General features: G+C 40.2%; 1 protein-coding gene across 3 annotated transcripts; it reads right to left on the bottom strand.

Moving 5' to 3' along the window:
* Positions 1-610: 610 nt before the first annotated feature.
* Positions 611-22,560, bottom strand: LOC134005125 (ras-related protein Rap-1A-like). 3 transcript variants are annotated; one of them, XM_062444259.1, is made up of 8 exons: positions 22,476-22,560; positions 15,425-15,516; positions 12,967-13,035; positions 12,562-12,618; positions 11,455-11,595; positions 7,115-7,258; positions 6,672-6,803; positions 611-1,700 (listed from the first exon to the last, which is right to left on the bottom strand). In XM_062444259.1, exons 2-7 carry the CDS (start codon positions 15,479-15,481, stop codon positions 6,714-6,716), a joined length of 558 nt encoding a protein of 185 aa, XP_062300243.1. In that variant the 5' UTR covers positions 15,482-15,516; positions 22,476-22,560; the 3' UTR covers positions 611-1,700; positions 6,672-6,713. The 3 variants fall into 3 exon arrangements, with proteins under 3 accessions (XP_062300243.1, XP_062300242.1, XP_062300244.1); XM_062444258.1 differs by having other exon boundaries at positions 15,425-15,513; positions 22,476-22,530; XM_062444260.1 differs by lacking the exon at positions 22,476-22,560 and adding an exon at positions 19,533-19,632 and having other exon boundaries at positions 15,425-15,513.
* Between the last annotated feature and the right edge of the window lie 1,950 nt (positions 22,561-24,510).

Below are 24,510 nucleotides of genomic sequence, written 5' to 3'. Positions count from 1 at the left end.
CTTTCATCATCCATACATTTATTCAGTGTAGCCTCTAACCTCTCATCTATTATGGTTTTTAAATCCCTGCTCTCTTCTTTACACTTTGCCCTGGAAATCAGAGCGAGTAGATTTACATAAAATCCTGTCTTTCAGGTGAGAAACTAGAATTAATCCAGACTCAGTGTACAAGGCGGCAAAACAGTTGATATACCACACTTCACTTTCTAAGACTCACTGTGTCTTACATAAAGATGAATTATTATATTCATATAGAGATGTGCACTACTTTAATTTTGAATGGTCGTTCCATTAAGCTACATTATGTAATATATTGCTGGGATGCACAGTGCACTGTGACAGCTTCCCATTGGAACTTAAGAGTAATATGACACATTTTTACTCAAACACTGCCTCCTAGTGGTCACTAAAAGTAACACATATTACATTCATTGATCCATAAATAAACTGGTCTCACGCTATAAAATCATTACTTAACTAGAGCTTACAGAAAAAAAATCCCCATGCAATCCCCATTTTAGTTTCCAACCCTTTAATTTCACTCTTTTCAAATAAGTCAAATCCGCTTTGGATAAAAGTTTAATTCACAAAAATACATTGACCAATATAATGAAAATGTACTAAAATGTACTTTAATAATCCATAAAAGCTGGAACATCATTGACAGAAAAACACAAGAAGCATTATTAGAGTTGGTTTAGTATAATATATTTCAGCTTCAAGACATAGAAATCAATCCTTATTTTTCCCCATATTTCTTCTATAAAAGACCCATTTTTTCTGAAGCATTATTATGCAAAAAATGGCATTAGAATATATTATGGGAGCTATGAAATCCCAGTGACTGAGTATAAAATTAAGTCACATCAGAGAGAGATATCTGCAGAAGAGAAGTCCATGAACAACAGGGCGAACAAAGTCAAAAATAAAATAATAATAATAAAAATAATACATATCATAGACCTTGATCTATCATCACTGACATGACAGGCATGGAAAATAGGTGTATGGCTATAAAAAAATTCTCACTTTTCCACTTGATTTCACCTACACTTAATAACTGATGCATTTTTTTCATGCTCGTTTTTGAAGAATATTTATAATCATACAACTAAAAAGAGGTCAACTTCCATGTCTTTCAAATACAATATTGATATTGAAAAGATGAAAAATACTGAATCCAAGTTCTAACTTTGTTTTCCTTCTTAACAATGTTATTTTCTTTTTGTTAAACTGTCAAAAAATACATGAAAATAAGGGGCTGCTCTCTGGCCATCTAGGCGGCTCATGGACACTTTTTTTTTTTAAATATACTATCAGAGGCATTGCTGCGCTTTTATCATCATCATCATATCATCATCATCATCATCATCAGTTTGTGGTGTTGTTGTTTGTAGGTGCAGAAATGGAGACTGTCCGTTCAGGGTTCACACTGAAACTGAGACACAGAGGAAGGTCCTCGGAGGCGAGAGGCCAGAGTCTTCTCTCTCTCTCTCTCTCACTGTCTTTCTTTCCCTCTCTCTCTCTCTCTCTCTCTTTTCTCACTCTCTCTCTCTCTCTCTCTTGTAGATCATCCTTGTCTTTGATAGGAGCAGTTCAGTCAGCTGATTCACCGTTTATGGCTGATGGAGGGAGGGGGGCAGGGCTGTTGGAATGCTGGCACGTTCCAATCAGGGCAACAGTTCTTCATTACAGCATTTCTGGAAGACAGCACAGCGATTAAGTCCTCATTTCACAAGTCATCAACATTTAGGTCCAGATCCTGACCCACACACACACACACCATTTAAAAGCCCTTTAGCACCACCTACTGTTCAATAGTATTACAACGTTGTTAACTAAGCTATCAGTAGGAGGAAAACGTAGGAGGAGGAAAAAATGGAGCCTCAAAAAACATGTTTTTTCTCATTTTGAATGCTGGTTGTCCATTACTAATCAAGGCGATATTATCTTCCAGTCAGCAGAAAGTGAGGCAAAGAGAAGGATAAAAGAGGCCTGTGTTCAGAGCTGGAAGCTTAAGAAAGCTCTGAGCACACTGAGCTTTGTCCTGCTCAAAACCTGTGAGCAGCTGGTTTTTTTATCTTCTAAGTTCATAAGTTGTGATGCATCTTTCAAAAAAGGGAGTATGAGGTAGAGTGTCAAGTGTTTTGAGCTCCATGAGGGGGTATCAGAAAAGCACACCAGCAGGCTGCAGGATACACGTGACGGTGAAAGATGTTTGTGAGGCACCGTTGTGGTCTACCACTCTACTTCTGTGCTGCCATATCTCAAAAGACGTGATTTCCTGCTTTGTGGCTCATTTGTTGCTGAGAACGTCAACTGTAGCACCTCGATTTCCCAGGCCAAGACGCCCTTTGCTTGCTAGCCAAAAAAGATCTGAGCAGTTGGGAATGCATGGCATCAGTAAACTTAATAGGAAAAAAAAGTACATGTATAGGATTAACCGTAACCAAACTGGCACCTTGAGGTTCATTCACAGGACATACTGCCACCTCGTTGGGTGTTGAGTGCATTGATCTGTCTCGGCAGTGACAGATCCTCAAACGAGTAAGATGCACCAAAGTTTAGTTAACTTTGCTATGTTGGCTAAAAACCATCATAGCAACGTCATGCACTGTGGAAATATGACTAAAAAGCAGGCACACCTGTCTTGTGGGGGACATAGGTCAAATGCTGCTTTACATGCCAAAAAACTTCAGGACACACTTCCGATTTTTTCAGAAATGTATCTCAAAAAAACTATAAAGACACACACCTTTGAAAACACTATGTATGGTCCACACACTTTTTTTAAAAAGTGACCATATAATGTACCATGAAAAAAATAAAGTATATTATATTTGGATATTTGGCACCTTAAGAATCAAAATGTTATCAAATCATGAGGTCCCTCCTAACTCCTGTTCCCAGCAAATACAGTGACTAAAATAAGAGACTGATTCATGGATCCTGAGGTCAGCATGCTTGAAAATGGCCATGTTGCACAAAGTGAAATGTCCCATTAACTCTCTCTCTGTCTGGTCCCAAGCTGGCACTGTAACCCTTCTCTCTGTCTTTCGTACTGCACTAGCTGGTGTGTTGGGAGCATTGGAACAGTAGGGGCTGTAATCCCATTAGTGTTGGTTCATTGAGCTGGCCAGCGTGTGAACGGGGAGGGGCAGACACCGCCCCGGGGCCTGCTGACAGAGGCCCCACTCTCACACACTCTGGACGGCTAAACTGACCAACACAGATGGATTCAGACGAGGAACGCAGTGGGTGGTTTAGCGACCCTGATGTCTGGGCTGGGCACAATGGTACTGTCTGTTTCACTAATCCGCTGTTATCGGTAATATCAAAGTTTTATTTCCCCCCGCCCGCCCTGCAAGTTAAAAGTAACTGAAGAAGGTCGATATAAAATCTCTGCGGTTGGCTGTGCTTTGCTGAACTGGCAACAGTGAGATTTTGTCCTGACGCCACTGCACGTAATGTGTTAACAGGGATAGTGATGTCTTCTGAAGGACTGCAAGCTCACAAAAACACTCAACAACACTCCCACCCTGTTTATTACATCTGCACATCTGCATAATTTCATATTCCACTTCACTAACTTTCAGTGCTATTTAGACGTTTCTGCTTTTTATTTTTGGACATCATCCGTGTTTACTAGTTTTACTTCCCATTATACTTATTCGTCAATGCCGGTAAAGTGTGCAAAGATCGCACATTCTTCAAATTCTCTAATTTTGTATTCATCTGTTGAACCTCTTCACTTCACGGACGCTGACGCCTTATTTTGGGTGTTCACTACAGTGGTAATACCAGATAAATAGTTTGTCTAACTAAGCATTGAGCCTGCACACTCGGCACAAACAGTTCATGTTTGGACACAATCGACTTTCTCTGTGTAAATATTACATTTAGTGAAGATGGCCACAATGACAGTGTGATAGCCAACTGATACTAAGAAGGAAATGTATTAATATTTGAAAGGAGAGAAGCTACTTCTAACAGAGCAAAGACTCAGACACACCAACATCATTGACACATGTCTCTTAATTATAGTTATATATTATATAAATGAATCTGATTTATAACAACTGTGGCACAGTGTGCACAAAAAGCTGGTAAACTTTTCATGAAAAGGAGTGGACTGCCTGTCTTTAGCTTGAGCCCTATCTTAGTGAACTCAACTCTTTTCAATACAGTTCTGGGCAGGAGTCAACCTGTCCATTTTCCTCATGACAACCAATTAACAATTCATGATTAAACAAGTACTTGGAATAAAAAAAGAAAAGGACAAAGAGCTAATTTCATCCTCCGAAAGACATGAAATGACATCTTGTACTTAACACCTCCACTTTAAGGACAAAGCCCCCCCCCCCGAATCATTCTGCCACACTGCTGCCCGTCAGTCTCACTGCCCAAACTCAGTAGCTGTCAAATAGACTGCTGCCAAAAACGTGGGCTGTGACAGTCTCCGCAGAGTAGGACACTGCATCGTCAACAAAGAGGCCCACTAACACAAAGATTTGTTAAGCTTCAACTACCTTCAATGTTTGGAAAGACCGAAACCCGACTCCACGTGAGGCTGGATGCACATCATAAGATCTCACAAGATCTTTTCAACTGACTGAGCCTGAACTGAACTCATCTTCTGGTAGAAACTTTCCACATTAAGATGGAAACATTCTTTACTGTGTTGGTGAGGTCAGATGGGTTAACTGGGGTTAAATCTTAACAAGAGCCCACGGTGAACATAAACTCTGACCTACAGAGGGGTTTCGGTCAATCTCACAAGCAGCTAAAAAAAAAGGAGTACGCATAGGGCTGGGCGATATGGACAAAATCAAATATCACTATATTTTAGACCAAATACCTCGATATCTATATTGCAACAATATTATAGAGAGGGCTGTTGATGCTTTAAACAAAATATTTACACTATGAAATATTTGATAAATAATCATCAGTAATGTGGATATAATGACAAAGTGGGTAAAAGGTAAATAAAAGAACAGCTAGAACAATCTGTTAAGTTCAGAAAATAATATATTTTACTGTAATGCAGCTTTAAAACCAGGAAAAGACAACTCTGATGACATATTGCGATATTACGATATCCAAAATCTAAGATGATATCTAGTCTCATATCACGGTATCGATATAATTTCAATATATTGCCCAGCCCTAAGTACGCTGTATAATAATTTACACTGTAAAAGGATTGAAGTCTACTTCACTGCTTATACTGAGACAGCTATTCCTTTAATAAGTCTGGCCTTTATAGGCGATGTTGCAAATCAATAAGCAGAACTACTTTATCACATTGATGCATGGTTCCTGAAATACCAAAAGTACAATAAAGTGCATGAATAGTTTGGTATTTAAGTTCCTAGATTAGCAAAAGCAGATATATAAACTACATAAGGGAAATTTACACATTTATTAAAATGTTCTGCATCACATTATATGAGAGAGAGAGTTAAGCAGACTCTCTAACTACAAATAAAACAATGGGCATAAACTAAATCTATAAGTTTTTTTCTGTTACGGGTTGACAAGAATAAGTCGCCTGATTTACTGAGCCTGACTGTTTCAGACTTCCTCAAAACAAGCGTCCGGCCAAACTGTAAAAAAAGACAAAAGTGTTGAAAAAAAGTGAAAAGAAAAAGAAGAACCGATTCTGATTTTCATGGGAAACAACCTACTGACAGATTAGGATTTCCTCAGCCATGCCCAGCTGCTGCAGCCTGCTGAGGTCCATATTTAAATCAAGCCATCATACAATGACTCATTCATTCAACAACAATGAAGATAAAACAAAACAGAATAAATGCTAATAAAAGCACTTCACACTTTTGAAGCCTGATTTAGGGATGTCCACACCCATTTACTGGATCTGTAACTCAGCAGCATCAAAGGAGATGTTTTTCCTGGTTGTAGGATGCAACAGCAGTGGCTTAAAGAAAGTAACGAGAACCTCCTACACACACACAGTACAAATTATGAACAAGAACAAGATGTACAACCAATTTCATCACATGGAATAGTTAAATAATATATTTTAAACCTAGACTGCAGAAGTATTACACTAAATCAGTCACTAAAAGTCACCGGAAGAAGTACAAACAAACATTTTTACGTGTCATTGGTCCAGTTTGGTGACTATCGGCAGGTCAGGTGTTATAATATGAGTTCACCATTAGCCAGGAAAGTAAGCTTTCTTCCTAATACAACAACAGAACCTGTATTTTTTATGTGATATGTATTTTCTCTCCTTTCACCACTATTTGTAGCATCTGCTGTACCCCCTGCTGCCTGGAGGGGGGGCTCTCTCTCTGAATTGCACCTTCCAAGATTTCCCCATTTTTTTCAGGGTTCTTCAGGAATTCTTCCTTATTTTCTTAGCAAAAACCATGGGTGACACTATGTAATATTAGGTTGTAAACATGAACTTGACTTCACTGCAGGTAAACAAACTCCTAACAGACTGTGATGAATGATGAACTACAACTGATGTCAGCAGCAGCATCTTAGAAAGCAAACAGTAGGTAAGATCAAAGCTATTACGTAACACTTATTAACATGACAGCCTGCCAGTGCATCACAACCTCATCAATACACATGGCTCTGTATGACAACTGTTATGCATTATGAATGAACACACACACACACACACACACACACACCTGGCTCAGAGCTGCTGCAGGGGCTGGTTGGGGGGAGGGTCTTTAAAGCAGGACACAGTTGGATTTCTTTTTCGCCTTCTTCTTTTCCACTGGCGTTTTCCTATTTATCTGTCTGACCAAGTCATAGAAGATCTACGAGAGACAGAACAGACAAAGAAGAGAAAGCGCGGTGAAATCATCCCCCTTTTTTTTCTACAATGGCAAATTAACACTCTGCAGCACATAAGCTTCACCTGTAAATGCAGAATTCATGTCACCTTTAATAGAAAGCAGGTTTCAAAGCACAAACAACTGTTGATGAGGTTACTCTTCATTAAATAATTAGAAGTCATCATTTCAAGTCATTCCCTGACAGATCAATGTATTACTTTGTCTGCTGTTTGATGATTGGTTGTTTACAATACGTGCAGGGTCATTGGTGGTTTGTTTCCGTGCACACTCACATCAAGGACGTTGATCTTTGACTTAGCAGAGGACTCTAAAAAGGCACAGTGGTTCCACTGTCTGGCCAGGTTCTGACCCTGCTCCTTCCCCACCACACGCTCATCCTCCAAGTCGCACTTGTTCCCCACCAGGATCATCGGCACCTGAGGAAAGATGATAGAACAGTAAGTATAACAAAATACATCTCCCTCTTTCTTTAAAATAGTGGACCTATTTATACAGCGTTGTGCCAAAATGAATACATCTGTGAACACAAAACTATTATCAGCACTTCAAGAAGAAAAACAACAGATCTGGAGAGCACGAACAATGCTGATCAAAGACGGATGTGCCTGACATTTATTTTAAGTGCAAAGTCCATGTGTTTATAAGTAAGACCATAAAAATAGAGAAAAGAGAGGAGTGGCAGAGAAGGAGGGGGAAAATAAGAGAGGAAATTAAGAGTTAGACAACAGAAAGGATAATAGAGAAAAGTATAAAGAAAATAGGAAATGGAAATCAAGAGATGAGAACAATGAAGGAGTATAGTATGAGTTAGGGCTGGTTAGCATTTGAAATGTTTTTAATACTGGCGCCAGTGAGTGTTAGTACAAGATCCAAAGCAATATCCTTGCTAAAAAATTCGAATAAAAACACAAAAAAACTGTTTTCTTCTTCCAACAATGAATAAGCCAAAATTCTCAACAGGATCAGAGTTTATTTCCATTCACCTGTTTTAATGTGAATCTACGTTCAAGGTTTGTTTTTTTATTGTTTCACTGTGGTGAGAAAGGTGGTGCATCAATAAAATCAGCATGCAATAAAACACCAATAGGGAATAGAAACAGACTTATTACACTTCTGTGTAAAGTTATCAGTATACATCCTACGCAAACACAGGATTTATAATGATCATTTTCACAAAGCGCATTTTGAGCTATTAAGCTAACACAACAGTTACAAAAAAAGATTTTAAATATGTATATGAAATAGCAACAAAGGCAGGTTTTTTTTTTAATTTAGTTTCCTTGGAAAGGAAATCCTTTCTCACGATGACAGAAAATAAAACTACTGAGATAAAGCACAGCTGGTTTTGGAAATACCCAACATTTCTTCTTTCTGTTCAAACAACCAAGGTTGAAAAAACCAAAACTGTGCAAGGAAGAGTGAAATATTCTGGGCAAAACTTCAGCCCTAACTGTCACAGTGGGCAAAGCCGGGGCAGTCAGGGTGTCGGGATGCGTCTCATCCTGCCTGCTGTTTCCTGACCAGCTATCTAGGGAGCATGCTGGCCCGGAGGAAGTCATGGCAGCCCCGCCCAGCCGGGATAACATCGCTTTCCTTCCTGAATGTTTTCGAACATTTCAGCTGGATTCCATGCTCTGAATTACATGATAGTGTAAGACTGTTTGTTTGGGTGTGGGTGTGGGTGTGTGTGTAGGCATGCAATGTATTAGATCACATTTCAACTTAGCTTAACTATACCACCCACTGTAAAATTGTGTGACAATAGAAATAAAGCTTCAAGACTTGAGTGAAAGTTGTAGGAAGTTAACAGGATATTTGTGTTTGTGGTACAGCTTAGCAAGCAAGAGGCTTAATCAACTAGTGGAACATTTTGCAAGCAGCACAGCGGACGCCAATAATATATCAGTTAGGGAAATCTATTTGTGATGGGTCTGTAACAAATAAATCTATGCATGGGAAATCCTGCCGTCGCTCCCTTCTTCTGGTCTACAAATGTGCCCCCAGATGTGTTCTGTGGATCTGGAAAAACTGGATATTTGTGAGCAATATGGAAGCATCCTGACATGTGCTAGCTTGCTTGTACTTCAGACCACCTCTGACCCACAAGTCAGCGGTGAGGCCACGTTCCACCAGAAAAAAGTATAGGTTGAATATTCCGGGGCTCTTTCTTCTTTTTTTTTTTCCTTCTCTTGGCTGTGGGGCAGACGACAGGAAACTGGGATGTTTGTATTAACCCCATTGAGGTTGCTGCTTGATGTTTGATATCCAAACAAGCCCTTGTACTGGACTGCTGAACGATATTTCTCCCAGGGGTCCTGGGAGAACCAGTGGTATGCCCTCCTAACACAAACTCCGAGCCAAGCTGGGATGAAAAGGATGGAGAGAGAGCAATGGAAGGATGGAGGTATGCAGGGAAGAAAAAATGTTCAGTGTCAGCAGCATACAAGGCAGCAGTAGCCTAATAGAAGAATCCACGCAGCCCACAGAGAATCTGTTCAGACACTGTTAACATGCTTCAGACAGGTCCTATCCCGCCCACAATGGCATGCTAGCGATTGGATTACAGGAAACACAGAACAGGAGAGTACAGAGTTGCTTAAATGAACGGAGCCACTACTTCAAGTGGAGTGGTGAGTCACAAGCATGTCAGTCAGGCATTAGTACCATCCTAGTCACACAGGCAGAGACAGAGATGGCCCGGAAAAGTCATAAGACCTCTCTTACATAAGAGCCGTGGAGGCAAGTTGGGGAAGTGTGCTTTTAATACACTGGTGACTGCTCACTTACTTTATTCTTCTCTCCTAACGACTGTTTTAAGGAGAAGGAATTTGGCCCCGCTGTGTTTAATGTACAGTCATTAAAAGCCCTTTTTAATTGAGCTTGGCATTATTAAGTGTGTCTGTAAATTTTGCCAGCTTTGCATTAAATGGTGCGTGGCAGAGCTGAGAATGAAAACAGCTGCAGCAGCAACTAGAATGTCTGCTTTAGCTCAACAATGGTTTAAAAGCTTTATCCAAATAAGAAATCTGACCTCGTGGTTGAAAAAAAAGAAAACATGTTAAGTATTTCCTTTGGTTGTGCATTCCTGCAAGCAGCAAAGATAAACAGATGTCACGACCATTATAGGTAAAGCCTTAAATCACCACTGGACTGATAGCTGACAGAGTGGCCATAATAGCCTGATAAACACAATTGTTAAGATTGGGGATATATTCAGAGGGACCACAGCTCTAGGAGAGTTATGTCAACTGTTTCCTCTCATGTTGAGGAGCCACCAATCCTGCAATCCATCTGTTAGCCTGAGGCTAACCTCAGTTCCTTAACCAAGGAGGCTCTAATGAAGTACCACAGCTTCATGATCCAGTGTGTTTTTGATGAGCTGAGGCTTTCCTTGCACATCATCCCTGACAGTCCAATCACTCACACAGAGTGCCAGACCACAGTAAGACCACAAAGCAGGCCATAGAAAAGAAGTAGAGCACAGGAACAGGCGCTGAAAAGGCCAGTCAAAACAAAAAAGCAGAGGAGTATATTGTCACAGATATAGAGGAGGGGGAGAAACACGGACCGAGTGGTATAAAACTTCTGCACCAGGCTGGAGAGGGGCTTCGTAGATGGTTGACAAGGAACAGGGAGCAAGAGAGCGAGAAGGAAAGAGTGGAATAGAGGGTTATGGTAACATTCATTCCCTCCAGAGATCACCAAAAAAGGGCATCCTAGATCGTGCTGACGCACTATCTGCCCTACCAGAAAGGGGATTGAGGGCTTACTCACTCCAACAGCCTCACAATCTACCAGAGATACAGAAAACTGGAAGTGTGCTGCTGACAAACAGCAAACTAGGAAAATAATGAGATGACATATCCTCTTTTTTATTAGAACAGTTACAGTTCCAAACCACGGGGGTATTTAAGGGAAAAACTACATAATAATACATGTACAAAAAGCAAAACTAAGGCTTGAAAATCCCCTAGTGAGACATTTCCTGCTTTTTACTGGAACCAACAGCGAGAGCCGTTGGATGAGAGGCAAAAAGTCAACGTCTAGTATCTACAACCAAGTCCAGTTGCCCTCAATTCAACCCTCCTTGGATAACCGTGACCTGGATGGCTGAGGATCTTCACAGACAGTAAGACCATTACCTAACTGGGGACTACAGCTCTGTGTCCATGTTTAAACACAGATGAAGTAATCAAACCGCCGGGACGTGCACCGCACTAATATTTGGTTTTTGCTGGGTTACGCACAGTACACAAGAATCACTGGGTGCTTTCACAAGAGTGCTTTCTCATTGTTGTCATACAACAAACAAATGACACCGTGACAACACCTGCATTATGTCGAGGTAATACAAATCAGTAATTAACTGGCATAAGATGCAGTGATTACGGCATTGAATGGTATCCATAGCAACAGTGCGATCAGTTCCCCCGAACAATGTAGGCGGCTGACAACACGGAAGCAGGATGATTTTAACCGTACTCTCTTTTCTATTACACCTGTTGACAACAAACTCATTCAACTATGGTATGAAATAAACATTCCATATTAAATCTGTGAAACTGATCTGATGTGAACATACTTGTATGTCTATGTGTGCGCGCATACTTACGTCCTCTGTGTCCTTTACTCGTAGAATCTGTTCTCTCAGGTCCTGGAGGTCGTTGAAGGTGGACTGTGCTGTGATGGAGTATACCAGGGCGAAGCCTTGGCCATTCTTCATGTACAAGTCCCTCATTGCTGTGAACTGCTCCTATAAAACAGAAAATGAAGAGGAAGAAGAGGCCATGAGTTTATATACCGGTTAACATTTATTGTCCAAGTATATTGCATGTGGCAAGAAATCACATTGGCGTGGCCTGCTTTGAGATTCAGTAAATAAAGTGGATGCAGTGACAGATACTATCAAATGGGATCTGTCTTTAGATTTTCCCCTCAGCGTACTCACAGCATTGTGCAATGTGGAATGACCATCACCACCCACTATTTCCACTACAAACATGCATGAACATGTATGTTGCTCATTCACCATAATCCTACATACACATACAAGAAGCATACCCACATTCTTCTAACACTCTAGTGCTGCACAAAAGTAAAAACTTATCACATGTAAACTAGACTTAGAGTATACAGCCACATTAGCACTTCTGTTAGGTGGTGTTTTGTGCTAAATGTTGACATATCTTAATTTAGGTGCTAAGAATGATGAGAATGTCACTGTTTTTCATGATAAACCAAAGTATTGAATGAATTAAAAGGGACTTAAAGTCTGTGCCAAATTTCCATGTGACAGATAAAACATTTCATTACACACCACAAATGTAAACTTCATGGTGGCACTAGAGGAAAATTCAGAGGATCACCAAAGTTGTGAGGATTCATCATCTGGACATCTGGACAAAATGTTATCTTAATCCATCTGATACTTGTTGAGCTATTTCAGTGTGGACCTACTGACACTGCCATCCCTGGAGCCACACCACTAGCATGGCTGAAAAATAACATCATAGCATGCAAAAACTGGTATGGCATGCAACGATTATGTGTGTCAGGTCATGTCTGAACGGCATCTCAGCTGATCAAATATTTTAATCCAATTCCAGCTCATCGAATCACCAACAACTTTTTTGTTTTTCATACAGTTTCCCATCACCTACAATTTCAGTGTTCAATAGAGTGACTCAGTGAATCCCTATAGGCAGTAGAGTTCACTTACTGTGCCGGCTGTGTCGAGAATTTCAAGCATACATTGCTGCCCGTCTACCTCCACTTGCTGTAAGAAAAGAACAAATGGTTTATATAACTGGCACAAATATTGTAAAGCTTCATTTCAGGTCAATGGTCACACATTCTGTATTTGAAAGCTTGCATGCAACAAAAACCAAGAGAGGAAACAAACCGAGGGGAAAAAAAGTAATAAATGTAAAGACACAGAACGGAGAAAAAAGAAAAAAAAAACAGAACAGTGAGAGAAACAGAGGGATGATGTGAGTTACATGAGAGAAAACAAGAGCACAATATCATGACGTGAACCTGCAGAGCAGCTGCTTGCAATCAGCTCATTCCAGGCCAGCAACTCTCTGCTGCCTCTCCCTCCTCTCTCCTCCCACGGGACACTCACCTTTCTGTATGAGTCTTCTATTGTAGGGTCATATTTTTCCACAAAGATTCCCTGTACAAACTGAACTGTCTGTAAGAGAAGACACAGACACAAGGCGAACCGACATCAGATCAATATGACCTCCCATCCATGAGAGTAAAATGTGGCTGAAGTATCCTAACTGTGCTTCAATCATCCATCTACAGTTATCACAACAATTCAACAGAACATTGAGGACGAGGTAGATTTTATAATGTTTCCAGTCAGTGCAGCGATGATGCAGACATAGTGACACTGATGTCACATATACATGTAATTAAAAAAGTCTAAGTTTGGACTGTGCTACATGCAGCACTGTGCTTCATGGCAGGTTTACATTAGGGGTACACCGAGTTCGTCTGATAACATCTTAAAGTCTAAACATGTCAGCCTGCCAGTTCAAGGGATTAACCTGAATCTGACACCTGGTCCAAGTTAGCTAAGCAGAGCTCGCAACATTTCACAGACATTTGTGGTCTCCTGATAAACAGCTGGTAACACGTAATTGTTCCAGATTTTGTTCATCAAACCCCATCAAAATGTGAAAATAATTAAATCTGAACTATTTGCGTGATCATTTCAATTTTTTTATTTTTTTTTTATATTTTACTGTAAACAGTTGCATTATTTCTTTCTATATACAACCAATGTCATGCATAGAAAGACTAACTTGTGTTGAAAGACTAGGAATTACAAGCACAACACAACAAGCCAGCAGCACACACAGCTAATTTTTTGAACTGGTTTAGATTACAGTAAATCTTAACACTTGTCAGGAAACACAAGCGTGCCACCTATAAATAATCAGGAGCAGAAAGTACAAATATTTAGAGGGAAAAAAATGATGAAAAGGACAGTTTCGTATGTGGTCTTGTGACTTCCTATAACAAAAATCATCCTTCCTGATTTGTTTTCACACACCGTTTTCTCCTAAAAGTTATCTGAAGCTGCTTTCACACATGCACTGCAACACTGAACTTATCTGGACATTACTCGGAGGAGCTGTATGTGAACCGGACATTAAGCGGACTTTACCCTGCCAGCTCCCTTGTACAAAGTCTGTGTAATGTCCGACTGAGCCCACGTGTGAATAGAGCAGGTAACTGTCCAGAGCAGACCTGTTGATGCTGTTAATTTCATGCAAATGGCACAAAACCAGATGAATACAAAAATCCATTAATGAATATATGTATATTGCTTTCCACTCTTTTGATAATATTGCTGATATGACCAAATACATGTAGTACTGATAAAACACAAAGACAGTCATCATTATGGATGAGTAGCCTCGTCTGCCATCTCCATGTGCTGTGAACAAAACACTAAATTCACACTAGGGATGCTCCGATCAGCATTTTTGGGGGCCGATCCGATCACCGATTACAGGAATCATATATCTGGCGATACCGATACCGATCACCGATCACAGAATAGATGGGAGAATAATAATAATAATCCTCAATGTCCTGTATTTACAATGTAGCCTTGTGCACCACTTAAAGTGGTAAAACCATTTGTACTAAAATAAATAATAAACACAATCAAGATCTTTATGTACCACAATCAACTTTTTATTTGTGTAAACCCTGCCCAGTTAGCTTTGTTGTAATATCCCTCCACCTTTTACTGTCCCTGCTGTAAGGCTCCAGACGTCTAAACGTTTCACTGACAGTGGGCTGAGTGACGGCGGCCGTCTTTTTTTTTGTCCGGGCTTGTTCCTCATACTCGCCGTATTCTGTTGTGTGGCGCGTTCTCAAATGTCGGATGAGGTTAGTTGTATTAAATTGTCGTTGTTGTTGACCACCTCTTGGTATTTCGGCGTTGCATATCTTGCAAACAGCGAGTTTTACATCTTTTTCGGAAACTGTGAAAAAAGTCCAGGCCGGAGAACTCATGCTGCCTGTGCCAGCCTCATTCATGAGAGCGGATAAACAGTGGCAGGTTAATTACGTCACGCGCTGGAATGCGGGAAACAAAACAGTCTCATATAATATACGTCACGCGCAGAATGTCTCCAGTAAAAAATAAATAAATATATATATATATATATATTTGCGATCGGCTTTTCTGATCTGCACTTTGAGAGCACACCGATCAACCTGTTTAGGATCAATATCGGCCGATAACGATCTGCGGCCGATCGATCGGAGCATCCCTAATTCACACACTGTACTTTTTTGCATCTTGTCCTGCCGCTCCACCCAGACGCCTCCACCCGTCTAATTAGTATTTCCAGAAGGTGAGAACTGATCTGATACTCCTGTTGTTTGGTGTGTGAAAAGTGCAACTCCAGACAATGTCCGGACCTGAATCTCCGGACATCATCTGGAGTTCATGTGAGAAAACAGCTTCAGAAAGTCCTACAGAGTCTTTAGGAAACACTGCTGAGGTGTCACAGAAGGGGGGGGGGGCAGGAAGCAGGTCAGGAGGGAATACTCACCAGAGCGGACTTGCCCACACCTCCAGAACCTAACACCACTAGCTTGTATTCACGCATGGCGGGATCGCTTCACCAGACAGCCAAACAGTCTGCTGTGGACAAATGGGAAAAGAAGCAAAGTAGAAAAGACAAATTGAGAAAAGGTGTGAAAAAAAGAGAAAGAAAACAAAAAAAATATAAAAAATAAAAAGAACGATCCGCTCAAAGTAACTTTCTTCTCGAGCAAAAAACAAAAGGAATTTTTCCCAGTCTCGTCTCTGAGTTTTTCCCACTACAGAAAGGAAGGATTCTAGTCATTCCTGGAGGTTATGGACAAGAGGCAGCACAACAATGGAGGGAACACCCATAAGTGGAGCTGCTTCAGGGTGGAGGAGGTGAAGAGTATGTGACCCCTCTCTAATACAAACCAGCTGTGGTGTGTACGAGTGCGGAGGGAACCGAAGGGGAGATGATACATGGATCTGGCAGATATTCCTCTTATGACACAATCATCTGGCTTTCACACACACCAAAAAACACACCCTGCTGTCAAATGTTTTAGTCGCTCACTCACTTTTTAGTGTTTTAAAACAGCAACATAGTGTCAGTCCTTTTTTTTCTGACAAATAACAGAAAACAGCTGAGGGAAGCGGAGACTGCGAATGGGAAGGAAACTGTGAAATCACTGGAATATCCCTTTAAGGGATGTGCAGGCTTTGAATCACTGGCACACATTGTGGCGTTGAGTCAGTTGGGTTAGCCAACTGGGTCACTACAAGTTGGGCTATGGAGATGGAGAGACTCCACTGCTCCACTGAGGTTCAGTTATAGATGGGTGAAGTGGGGGAATTTCTGCTTCTTTTGTCTACTTTCTGACTTCATGATATATCAAGTTATATTTATGTAGATGTACATGTAAATGATGTTTAACACCCTGCAGATGATTGATTGAAACTACAAAATGTCCCACCATACATCTCCAACATGTCTTTTCATGAGAAAGAAGAACAAGAAATAAAAAAAAGACTAGTTTTCGGCTTCATTTTTCTGATTTTTTAATAGTTTATTGAACTTAAAAAGTACAGCCAAAAATATATTTATATATCCATTTATATAAATAAAACAGAGTGTGTTGAAATGATTTATCCCTTGTTTAAAATTCACTTTTTGTAGTCTACTGAACTGAATGAATTTTCTTGCACTGAAAATAAAGAATAGACTCGAGTATAGTTGACTATTATGGGTGTAGCAGTTTGTGTATTTGTCCCGAACCGTTCAGTACAGGACATTCGGCTCGGTTTGCTCCCGGACCCAAACAATTCCTGCCAAAATACTTTAAAAATCCACTCGTGCCGATGTACAGAACGATAATTCTTGCATTTCAGTTCCACCCTGACCGTTTTTTTGGCAACGCACCACTTACAAGTAGCACACTCATGGATGTATATATCGTTTCAGGAGCTTCAGTATCTGTGAGGTGCCATCCTCGTGCCTGACTGTGACCCAATTTTCCAATATTGATAAAAGCTTTAACTCTGCTTGTATTTTTACATCATGTTTCTTGAAGCTAGCTGATGCTTTAAATAAAGAAAACTGGGTCCTGAAGTAGACACTAAAACTTTTGGGTCACGGGTTGAAAAGTGCAGCTTGTTGGCATGACGACCGTGTTGAAAATCAGGTCCCGATGAAGACAGTATACCCTCGCCTGATAATCAAACCCTTTTGGAGACCATGAAAAGCTAAATCAGCAGCCATTCTGGGAAGCAGATGATCTCCCCCTCCTACACTGTTCTTTTTACAGCACGCTGCATGGAAATACTCAGGGGGGGGGTGGCAAAGGACTAAAGACCTCCAACTTCAAACACAAGCAGTGACCATGTGGGATATGAAGCCCCAACTGTGGATAATTCATATTCGCTAATCCTCTACTCACAAAGAGAAGTTCTCTGTGCACGATTAAAGGGAGGTGCCGTTTTGGAGAGGGGGGGGGGGGGAAGAGCAGAGCTGCCCCGAGCGTCGTGCAAACACTCACTCGTGTAAACATTCAAGTACAGAGTCAAGAGCGCGTGCACAGCGTCACATATACGATGTCGACACGGACAATGTCACACTTAGATTTAGGCTAGGCTTCACTTGTCAGATATCTGCACGTCATGTTTCTTGTATGAACTGCGGACCGACCCCCCCCACTGCTAAGACGGATGACGTCAGGAGCCCACTTCTGTGACAGCGGCTGTTAGATAATCATGTGACCACTTCAGAGGTCGTTATAGAGGGCATATGCTCCTCCAAAAAAAAAAGTGCACCATCAAATTTTTTTTTTTTTAAATCATGAGTAAAACATTCATGAGGATCTGGTTTAATCAGTGGGTGAGGACTCGTCCTTTTTTTTTTTTTTTTTTTAAGTCTATACATTTCGGGTACACGAGGTTGAACTCACATCTGAACTCACATTGACCTGCGCTCGCCTCACACATCAACCCACCTCCTCACCGCAATTATAATACACGGGTCCTCTTGTGTTAACGATAGTTTCATACATGATTCATTCAAGAAAAAGAAAGGGAAGAAGAAACGGTGAGAAAAAGTTGAAATTGTGCTGCATGTCAGTTTAATACCTGTGCTGCCAACTGTATTTCTACAATTTCATTTTCATTCTTTTTTCTTTTATTAATACAAAACTGAAATAATGAGCTCTTTTGTAGCGTTTAATATGTATATTATTGTTATTTTGATGCTGGTGTGAGAGTTTAATAGTGAGAGTTTCAGTTTAATATTACTGACATGTACACTTTTAGTAGGAAATTTCGTGTCAAGAAGAGAACTTCTTCTTTTTATGTAATAGTTGATATCTTACCATAAAAAATACCACATAACTAATGAACATGAACTAATGTTAAGACAGAGAGAAATCAAAGTCTCTTTTGAGCACTATAAAAACACAATATGACCCACCTTTGTAGTATCATTAGCAGTAGTGATATGGTTACTTAGAAGTTTTGTCCCTGCTGACCTTTTATTACCCTTTTTATTGATCCGTATGTCATAATCTGACCTAAAAACTCACCTCTTCACTTTAGGCCTTTAACTATATAACTTTAGCTTTTCTATCAGTCATCTTCACACTGATGCACTTTCTTTACAATGTTGAATTTTACTTGATACTCTATTTATTACGTGTTTTAGCTACTTTTACTATGTAATATTTTAAAATTATTACTATTTTTATCTTCCATCTTATATCATATTAGTGTTGTTTTTTTTTGGTTTTGTTCCTTTTTGAACATGACTTTATGCTCTTTTTAATGTGAAGCACTTGGTGTATGTCTATCCTCTTGTTGTAAAGCACTTGGAGCTGCATTTCTTGCATGAAAGGTGCTACACAAATAAAGTTATTATTATTATTATTATTATTATTATTATTATAATACTATACAAGGATTCACAAATCATGTGAAAAGGTGCCTGCAAATAAAAGAATAACTTATTACTGAGCCCAACAATGCGAGACTGAGTATGTTTCAAAGCGCTCGAGTGGGAGTGAAGGACGAAATTTCTCAGCTTGAGTGTTAATTGATGTTCTCCAGAAAGGCAAAGTGACTCTTCTTGATGTTTGCCAAGACACAAAAACCCAGTCTTCAACACGTACAACCTCACTGATCTTAGGCTTGAACTGATTCAGCTACATGTTCAATTAGTCAACAACACTCTCTTCAAACTGATTTCCTTTCATGAAGTAGCGACAGCCTTTCCTAGAAAAGGTGAAAACAGGCTGCCAAATACGACTGAATAGGATGCTCTCGCTCTGACATCTCGCTCTGCATACAAACTTTCATACCAGGAAAACTACACATGGTGCTGTTCTCTCTCAACCGACTGCCTACACACAGATGCTCGCTCACGACCGACGCACACAAACACACACACATACACACAAGGCCATTTAAGGACATCTCCCTTTAAAACCAAACCTCTCCCTTTTTCCACTGCACTGGACTACAAACTGTCATTCCCAACAAAACAAACACGCCGCTGCGTCGCTCTCGTAGTAACCCCAGCAAATAAGGAGTGAGGGAAAGCCACACGCCACAGAAAACATGCTCCACCATGACATCACTGCATCACTCACCGTCTATGGCCAGAGGTATGCATCCATCTATGGCTGGGAGTTGGACGAGGTAGCGCTGCTAGCAAGCCTGCAGCGAATGCGAGGTCGGATGAACTATGCCTCAAACTAAACAAAACTCAAATTAGAGTGCAGGCGATCGAGCAGCTGAACTACAACATTCACCATTTCCTGGTCAGGCAAGGCTAATCTGACAGTGATGAAGCTGTCACAGCGACTGACTCAGCAGGGTGGCATGATTGACAGCCGCCTTATGTCTCTTCCACCCTGTGCAGATGATGAAAATGCACACATCCGATGGTTAAGCAGCACGCTATCGACTGCAAGCTTCTTATTTGGCTGCTTGCTGACCCACATGAAATTTACAGGAGCTACGCTGATAAGAAAAAAAAACCACAATATCAACTTGCGGTTTAGGGACAGAGAGAAGAAAAAAAACTGGGTGAGACACAAAAAGTTGTTCTGGTTGGGATGTTTTATAAAATGTTGATACGCTGCTGGTTACTCATTACTTCCACCAAAACCACATGTAGCATGTTCACACCAAGCTAAGCGAAAAACCACCAAGTTTAGGGAAATAACCCAGAAGCTGCTGTCAGCAGTAAACCTGCCAAAGGAAGAGCTTGTAAAAAGAAGACAGAGCTTTATTTTACAGCTGATTTCCAACAAATATCCTAATAATAATAACAATAATAATAATAATAATACTACATTTTAGAGGCTGTTTAGGTTGTTGAGTTGGTCATGTTGAGTTTAAAAGCAGCCGCTGATATCCAGAGACATGTATTGAAAGAGGAGCTGCTCAGTTTAAACTAAAATAAAGGTATTGTTGTGTTGTTGAATCATGTGCTTGCCTGCAGAAAATTGCACATTTTTGCAAGTTAGGCTGACCTTCTGCACACCGAGTAAAACACAGCAGACTACATAATCTTTGGGTTAATGAACTGTATGTGTCAATTAAACACTGTCTCTACTTTACCTAAAATTAACACCAAATAACAGTTTTTTCTCCAGGGAACTTCTCAGGAAATTACTGAGAATTTACAGACTTGTGAAATCATCCGCTGTCGACTTTTTTTCACGGTGGCAACGACTATGATGATACTTTCTGAAGAGCTTGTGTTCATGTGTGATGTGATATCAGCGCACTTAAAGAACTGTGGAAAAACAAGTAATGAGGATGTTTCTGATGTCAACTTCAAAATTAGACTTTGAGCACTAATATGACACTTGTCCATCGCTCTGAAGACAAAACTAAGTTGATGCACGTTCAGCTCTATCAAAAATCTCCCTGAGAAGAAGAAAAATTACTTCACATGCTCATGGTATCAACTTGCATACTTCATGAGTCAGAACAAAACTGCAAACAGGCACAGAAAACACTGCTGTGACTTGATTATGACAAAGATCTGTAACTGACAAACACCATCAGTGGAGCGCATCTGTGTTACTGGGGCCTTGACCTGTAACCACATCCTCTTTCCAGAGCGCAAGAAGGCTTCATGCTGATCGGATGGAAAAGGAGTAGCTACCAACTAAAATAGCCTCTTCCAGTCTCTGTTCCTGTTCACGACTCCAGACAGCAGGCTTGCATGGCACAGACAGAGACAGAGGGGGGTGGTGGTGGTAGGAGGTTTATAGCCTGTATCTCATCATCAAACCTGTGGTGTTAAGAGATTCAGGGCACAGGATGAGGCAGATGTGTCATTTCAGTCAACACAGGGTGGCAAAAAGGGGCCTTTTAGAGGTAGAGAGCCACCTTCTTTGCAGGATTTGCTGGTGTACTCGGTTAATATGATCATCTATAATTAATAAAAATGACCTGCTGTGTGTGTATGTTTGTAGCTTAGAGGATTGGGGCGCACACACACACCTTTATTGTCTCACATCACACTGCAAGCACACATAACTGCAACAGGCCGCACAGGAGAAAGTCATATGAGCTCTTTTAGGTTATCTCACTGTAAAAATCTACCTAATTTGCTTACGGCTGTAGCATATGCTTATCACTCATCATCTCCAGGTCATGCTAAATCCCTGCAATCTGTGGCTGGGACTGCTACACCACACACACACACACACACACACAGAGAGAGAGAGAAGAGCAGTCACACTCCATAACATTCATCAAATTACAAAATACAAAGCTTCACAAAACATAATCTATAATCCTTGAGGAGAGTGGAGGGAAGGGGAAGAGGGGAGGAAAGGGGGGCTCATAAACAACTTAGCTTTATATACCAGCAACTAAACTAAGTCCCGTTATAAAGCTGGTTAGCAAAATGCCGCTAACTAGTTCGCTTTAAGTGGCAGCGACGGGCCGACAGACACTTCACCAGCAGCTAGCCTTAGTTAGCACGCAGAGCTAGCTAGCATTAGCCGGACACATTATTATCACCACCACGGCGTTATCATCACACATAACAAAAAAAACACGGATATTACAAATGCATTTAGAAGCTCAATTGTTAAAGGGTTTTTAAAAATAACCCTCCTTGTGTTGTATTACATCGGAGTAAAGATACTAACCCGTGTAGCTAGCAGTACCTGCCCTTCCGTCTGGCCTTGACTTAAAATGGGGAGTGCTCGTTTTCGGAAGCTACTTGCGGACAATACTTCTCCGTGTATCCGACACATGTAACACACAACGCCGGGAACTCCTATATATCTATATCTCTCCCCTTCAAGTGTCGACTGCTCCTGTTTTTATCCTTCTCCTTATTCTTCTTCTCCCCCCCCCACACACACACACACACACACACACACACACATACATACATACATACATACATAAACACAAACAACACCTCCACCTACCCTAAAACACACAAATTACTTTATTCGACCCCCTCTCGTGTGTGTGTCTGTGTGTTTTTTTTAGCAGCTAAGTAAAGTTTTTGTTTTGTACTTAAGGGGGGGGGGGGGGGGTAAAGTATTTGCACTCACCGTTTCTCGCTCCGCTGTCTCTCTCGCTGCTCCGCAAGTGTCAGCTTTGCCTCTGTGCGCAGCAGACGTCACTCCCCACTATTTCTCATTTTTCTTAAAAGGGCATCGGCCACTCGTCCCCTGCATCATTTGCATGATAACGGAGCCAACATGAGGAAATACATCCACACCTTCATCGTCATCATTATTATTATTGTTACTAATGCATTACAAAGCGGCTACTCATGTTTATTTTTAAAAAAGCACGAGTTAAATTGTGGTTGTGAGGTGTGACAACAAGGGAGTGAGTTTCTGAAGGAAAGTGTGTTTCTGTGTATGAAGTGATCCGATGCATTATTGATTAAGAGATCTTTTTTTTTTGGGTCATCAAAATTAATCCAGACTAAATTAATATCTTTCCAAAACTGGATTACCAACAAATCAACCCAGGTTTATTTACACCTCATACTTAAAGTATTAACAATAAATGATTAATTTTTGATTAAAAGATCTGAGATTACAAACTCCATGTCAGATTAGGGGATTTTTTTTAGTCATTTTGGGTCATCAAAATTAATCCAGACTAAATTAGTATCTTTCCCAAACTGGATAACCAACAAATCAACCCACATCATTTGGGTCCACGTAATTATTCATTATAAATGATTTATTATTGATTAAGAGATCTGAGATCACAAACTCCATGTCAGATTAGTTTTTTAGACTAAATTAATATAGGCTATTTCCTAGGCTGGATTACCAACACATCAACCCAGGTTAACTACATATAATTTATATGTATATGTTTATTAATTATAAATTAGTTTGCAGCACTGAAGTTTAATATGAAGTATGACACGTCATTAATGCTCCATTATTTGAACCTAGTATTGAGGAAGTGTAGCTTAAAGACTTTAATAGTTTACTGAGCTAATTTGTTCTAAAGTTTAGTTTGATCAAATGGCACACAGAAAAGTGAGGGCACTGTAGTATTGCTCCATAGCCTACTGTAAGGCCACAACAATTATTTTCATTATGAATTGTTTTCTTTTCGTAATCTATTGATTGTTCAATGTATCAAATTTCAGAAAATCCCCATATTAACTTGTTTTGTCTGACCAACAGTCAAAAACCCAAATATGTTAAATATACTGTCACGGAAAACTGGAGAAACTTTCAAATCTTCACATTTGAGAAGCTGGCAGCAGAGTTTTGGCACCAGTCAAGTCACAAGTCTTTATACGCAACTTTGAACGCAACTTTTCAGTGTTTTGGACTGTCTGTCGTACAAAAAACAACTATTTAAATATTAAGACTTGGGATGTGAGAAAATGTCAGCAAAGTTTTAAATCTTTTGGGGAAATTCCAAGTCAAGTCTGAATGTCAGCATTTATAAGCAGCTTTCAAGTCTTTATAATAAGTTTCGGAACACATAACATACACATTTGAACATTTTCCTTTATAGATGAGTTACTTTCTGTTTGTGAAATCTGTCAGCGAGTGCAACAGGCAAACATAACTAGGTGACTGAACTAACCATCACACCATTGCCTAAGGTATCAAAGATTACAAACTCTATGACTCAGAGCCTTTTCAAGTGTAATTGGGTGTCTCAAAATTAAGTCTTTAAGCCTCTGAATAATAACCTTGAATGAAACACCCTTTTTTACATTCACAAAGGGGTTCATTATAACGTGAAGTATGTCATTCATGCTTCGTCATATGCACCTAGTCTTGAGACTGTCCAAATCTAGTTCGAAGACTATTTAGAGTTGGGATCTGAGAGGTTGTCAGCGGTTTTCAGTCTGTTGGGGAAAGTCCAAGTCGAGGCTGACGTCCATGAATGTCAGCGTTTATAAGCAACTTTCATGTCTTCCTGTGAAGTTTCTGAATTCTGACCATTAAATGAGTTTCCTTGGTAGATTAGTTATTTTCTGGTTGTGAAATCTTACAAAGTGAAATCATCCTGTTATTGCCCAAGGTATCAAAGATTACACACGCCATGAGTCACAGCAGTTTTTTAGTCTATGGGTGAGTCCCAAAGTTCAGTATTTAC

Source organism: Scomber scombrus, chromosome 3 (genome assembly GCF_963691925.1).
Source record: "Scomber scombrus chromosome 3, fScoSco1.1, whole genome shotgun sequence".
NCBI lineage: Eukaryota > Metazoa > Chordata > Actinopteri > Scombriformes > Scombridae > Scomber > Scomber scombrus.
Note: the sequence above shows the minus strand (reverse complement) of the source record. Positions and strands in the feature narration are given on the sequence as shown.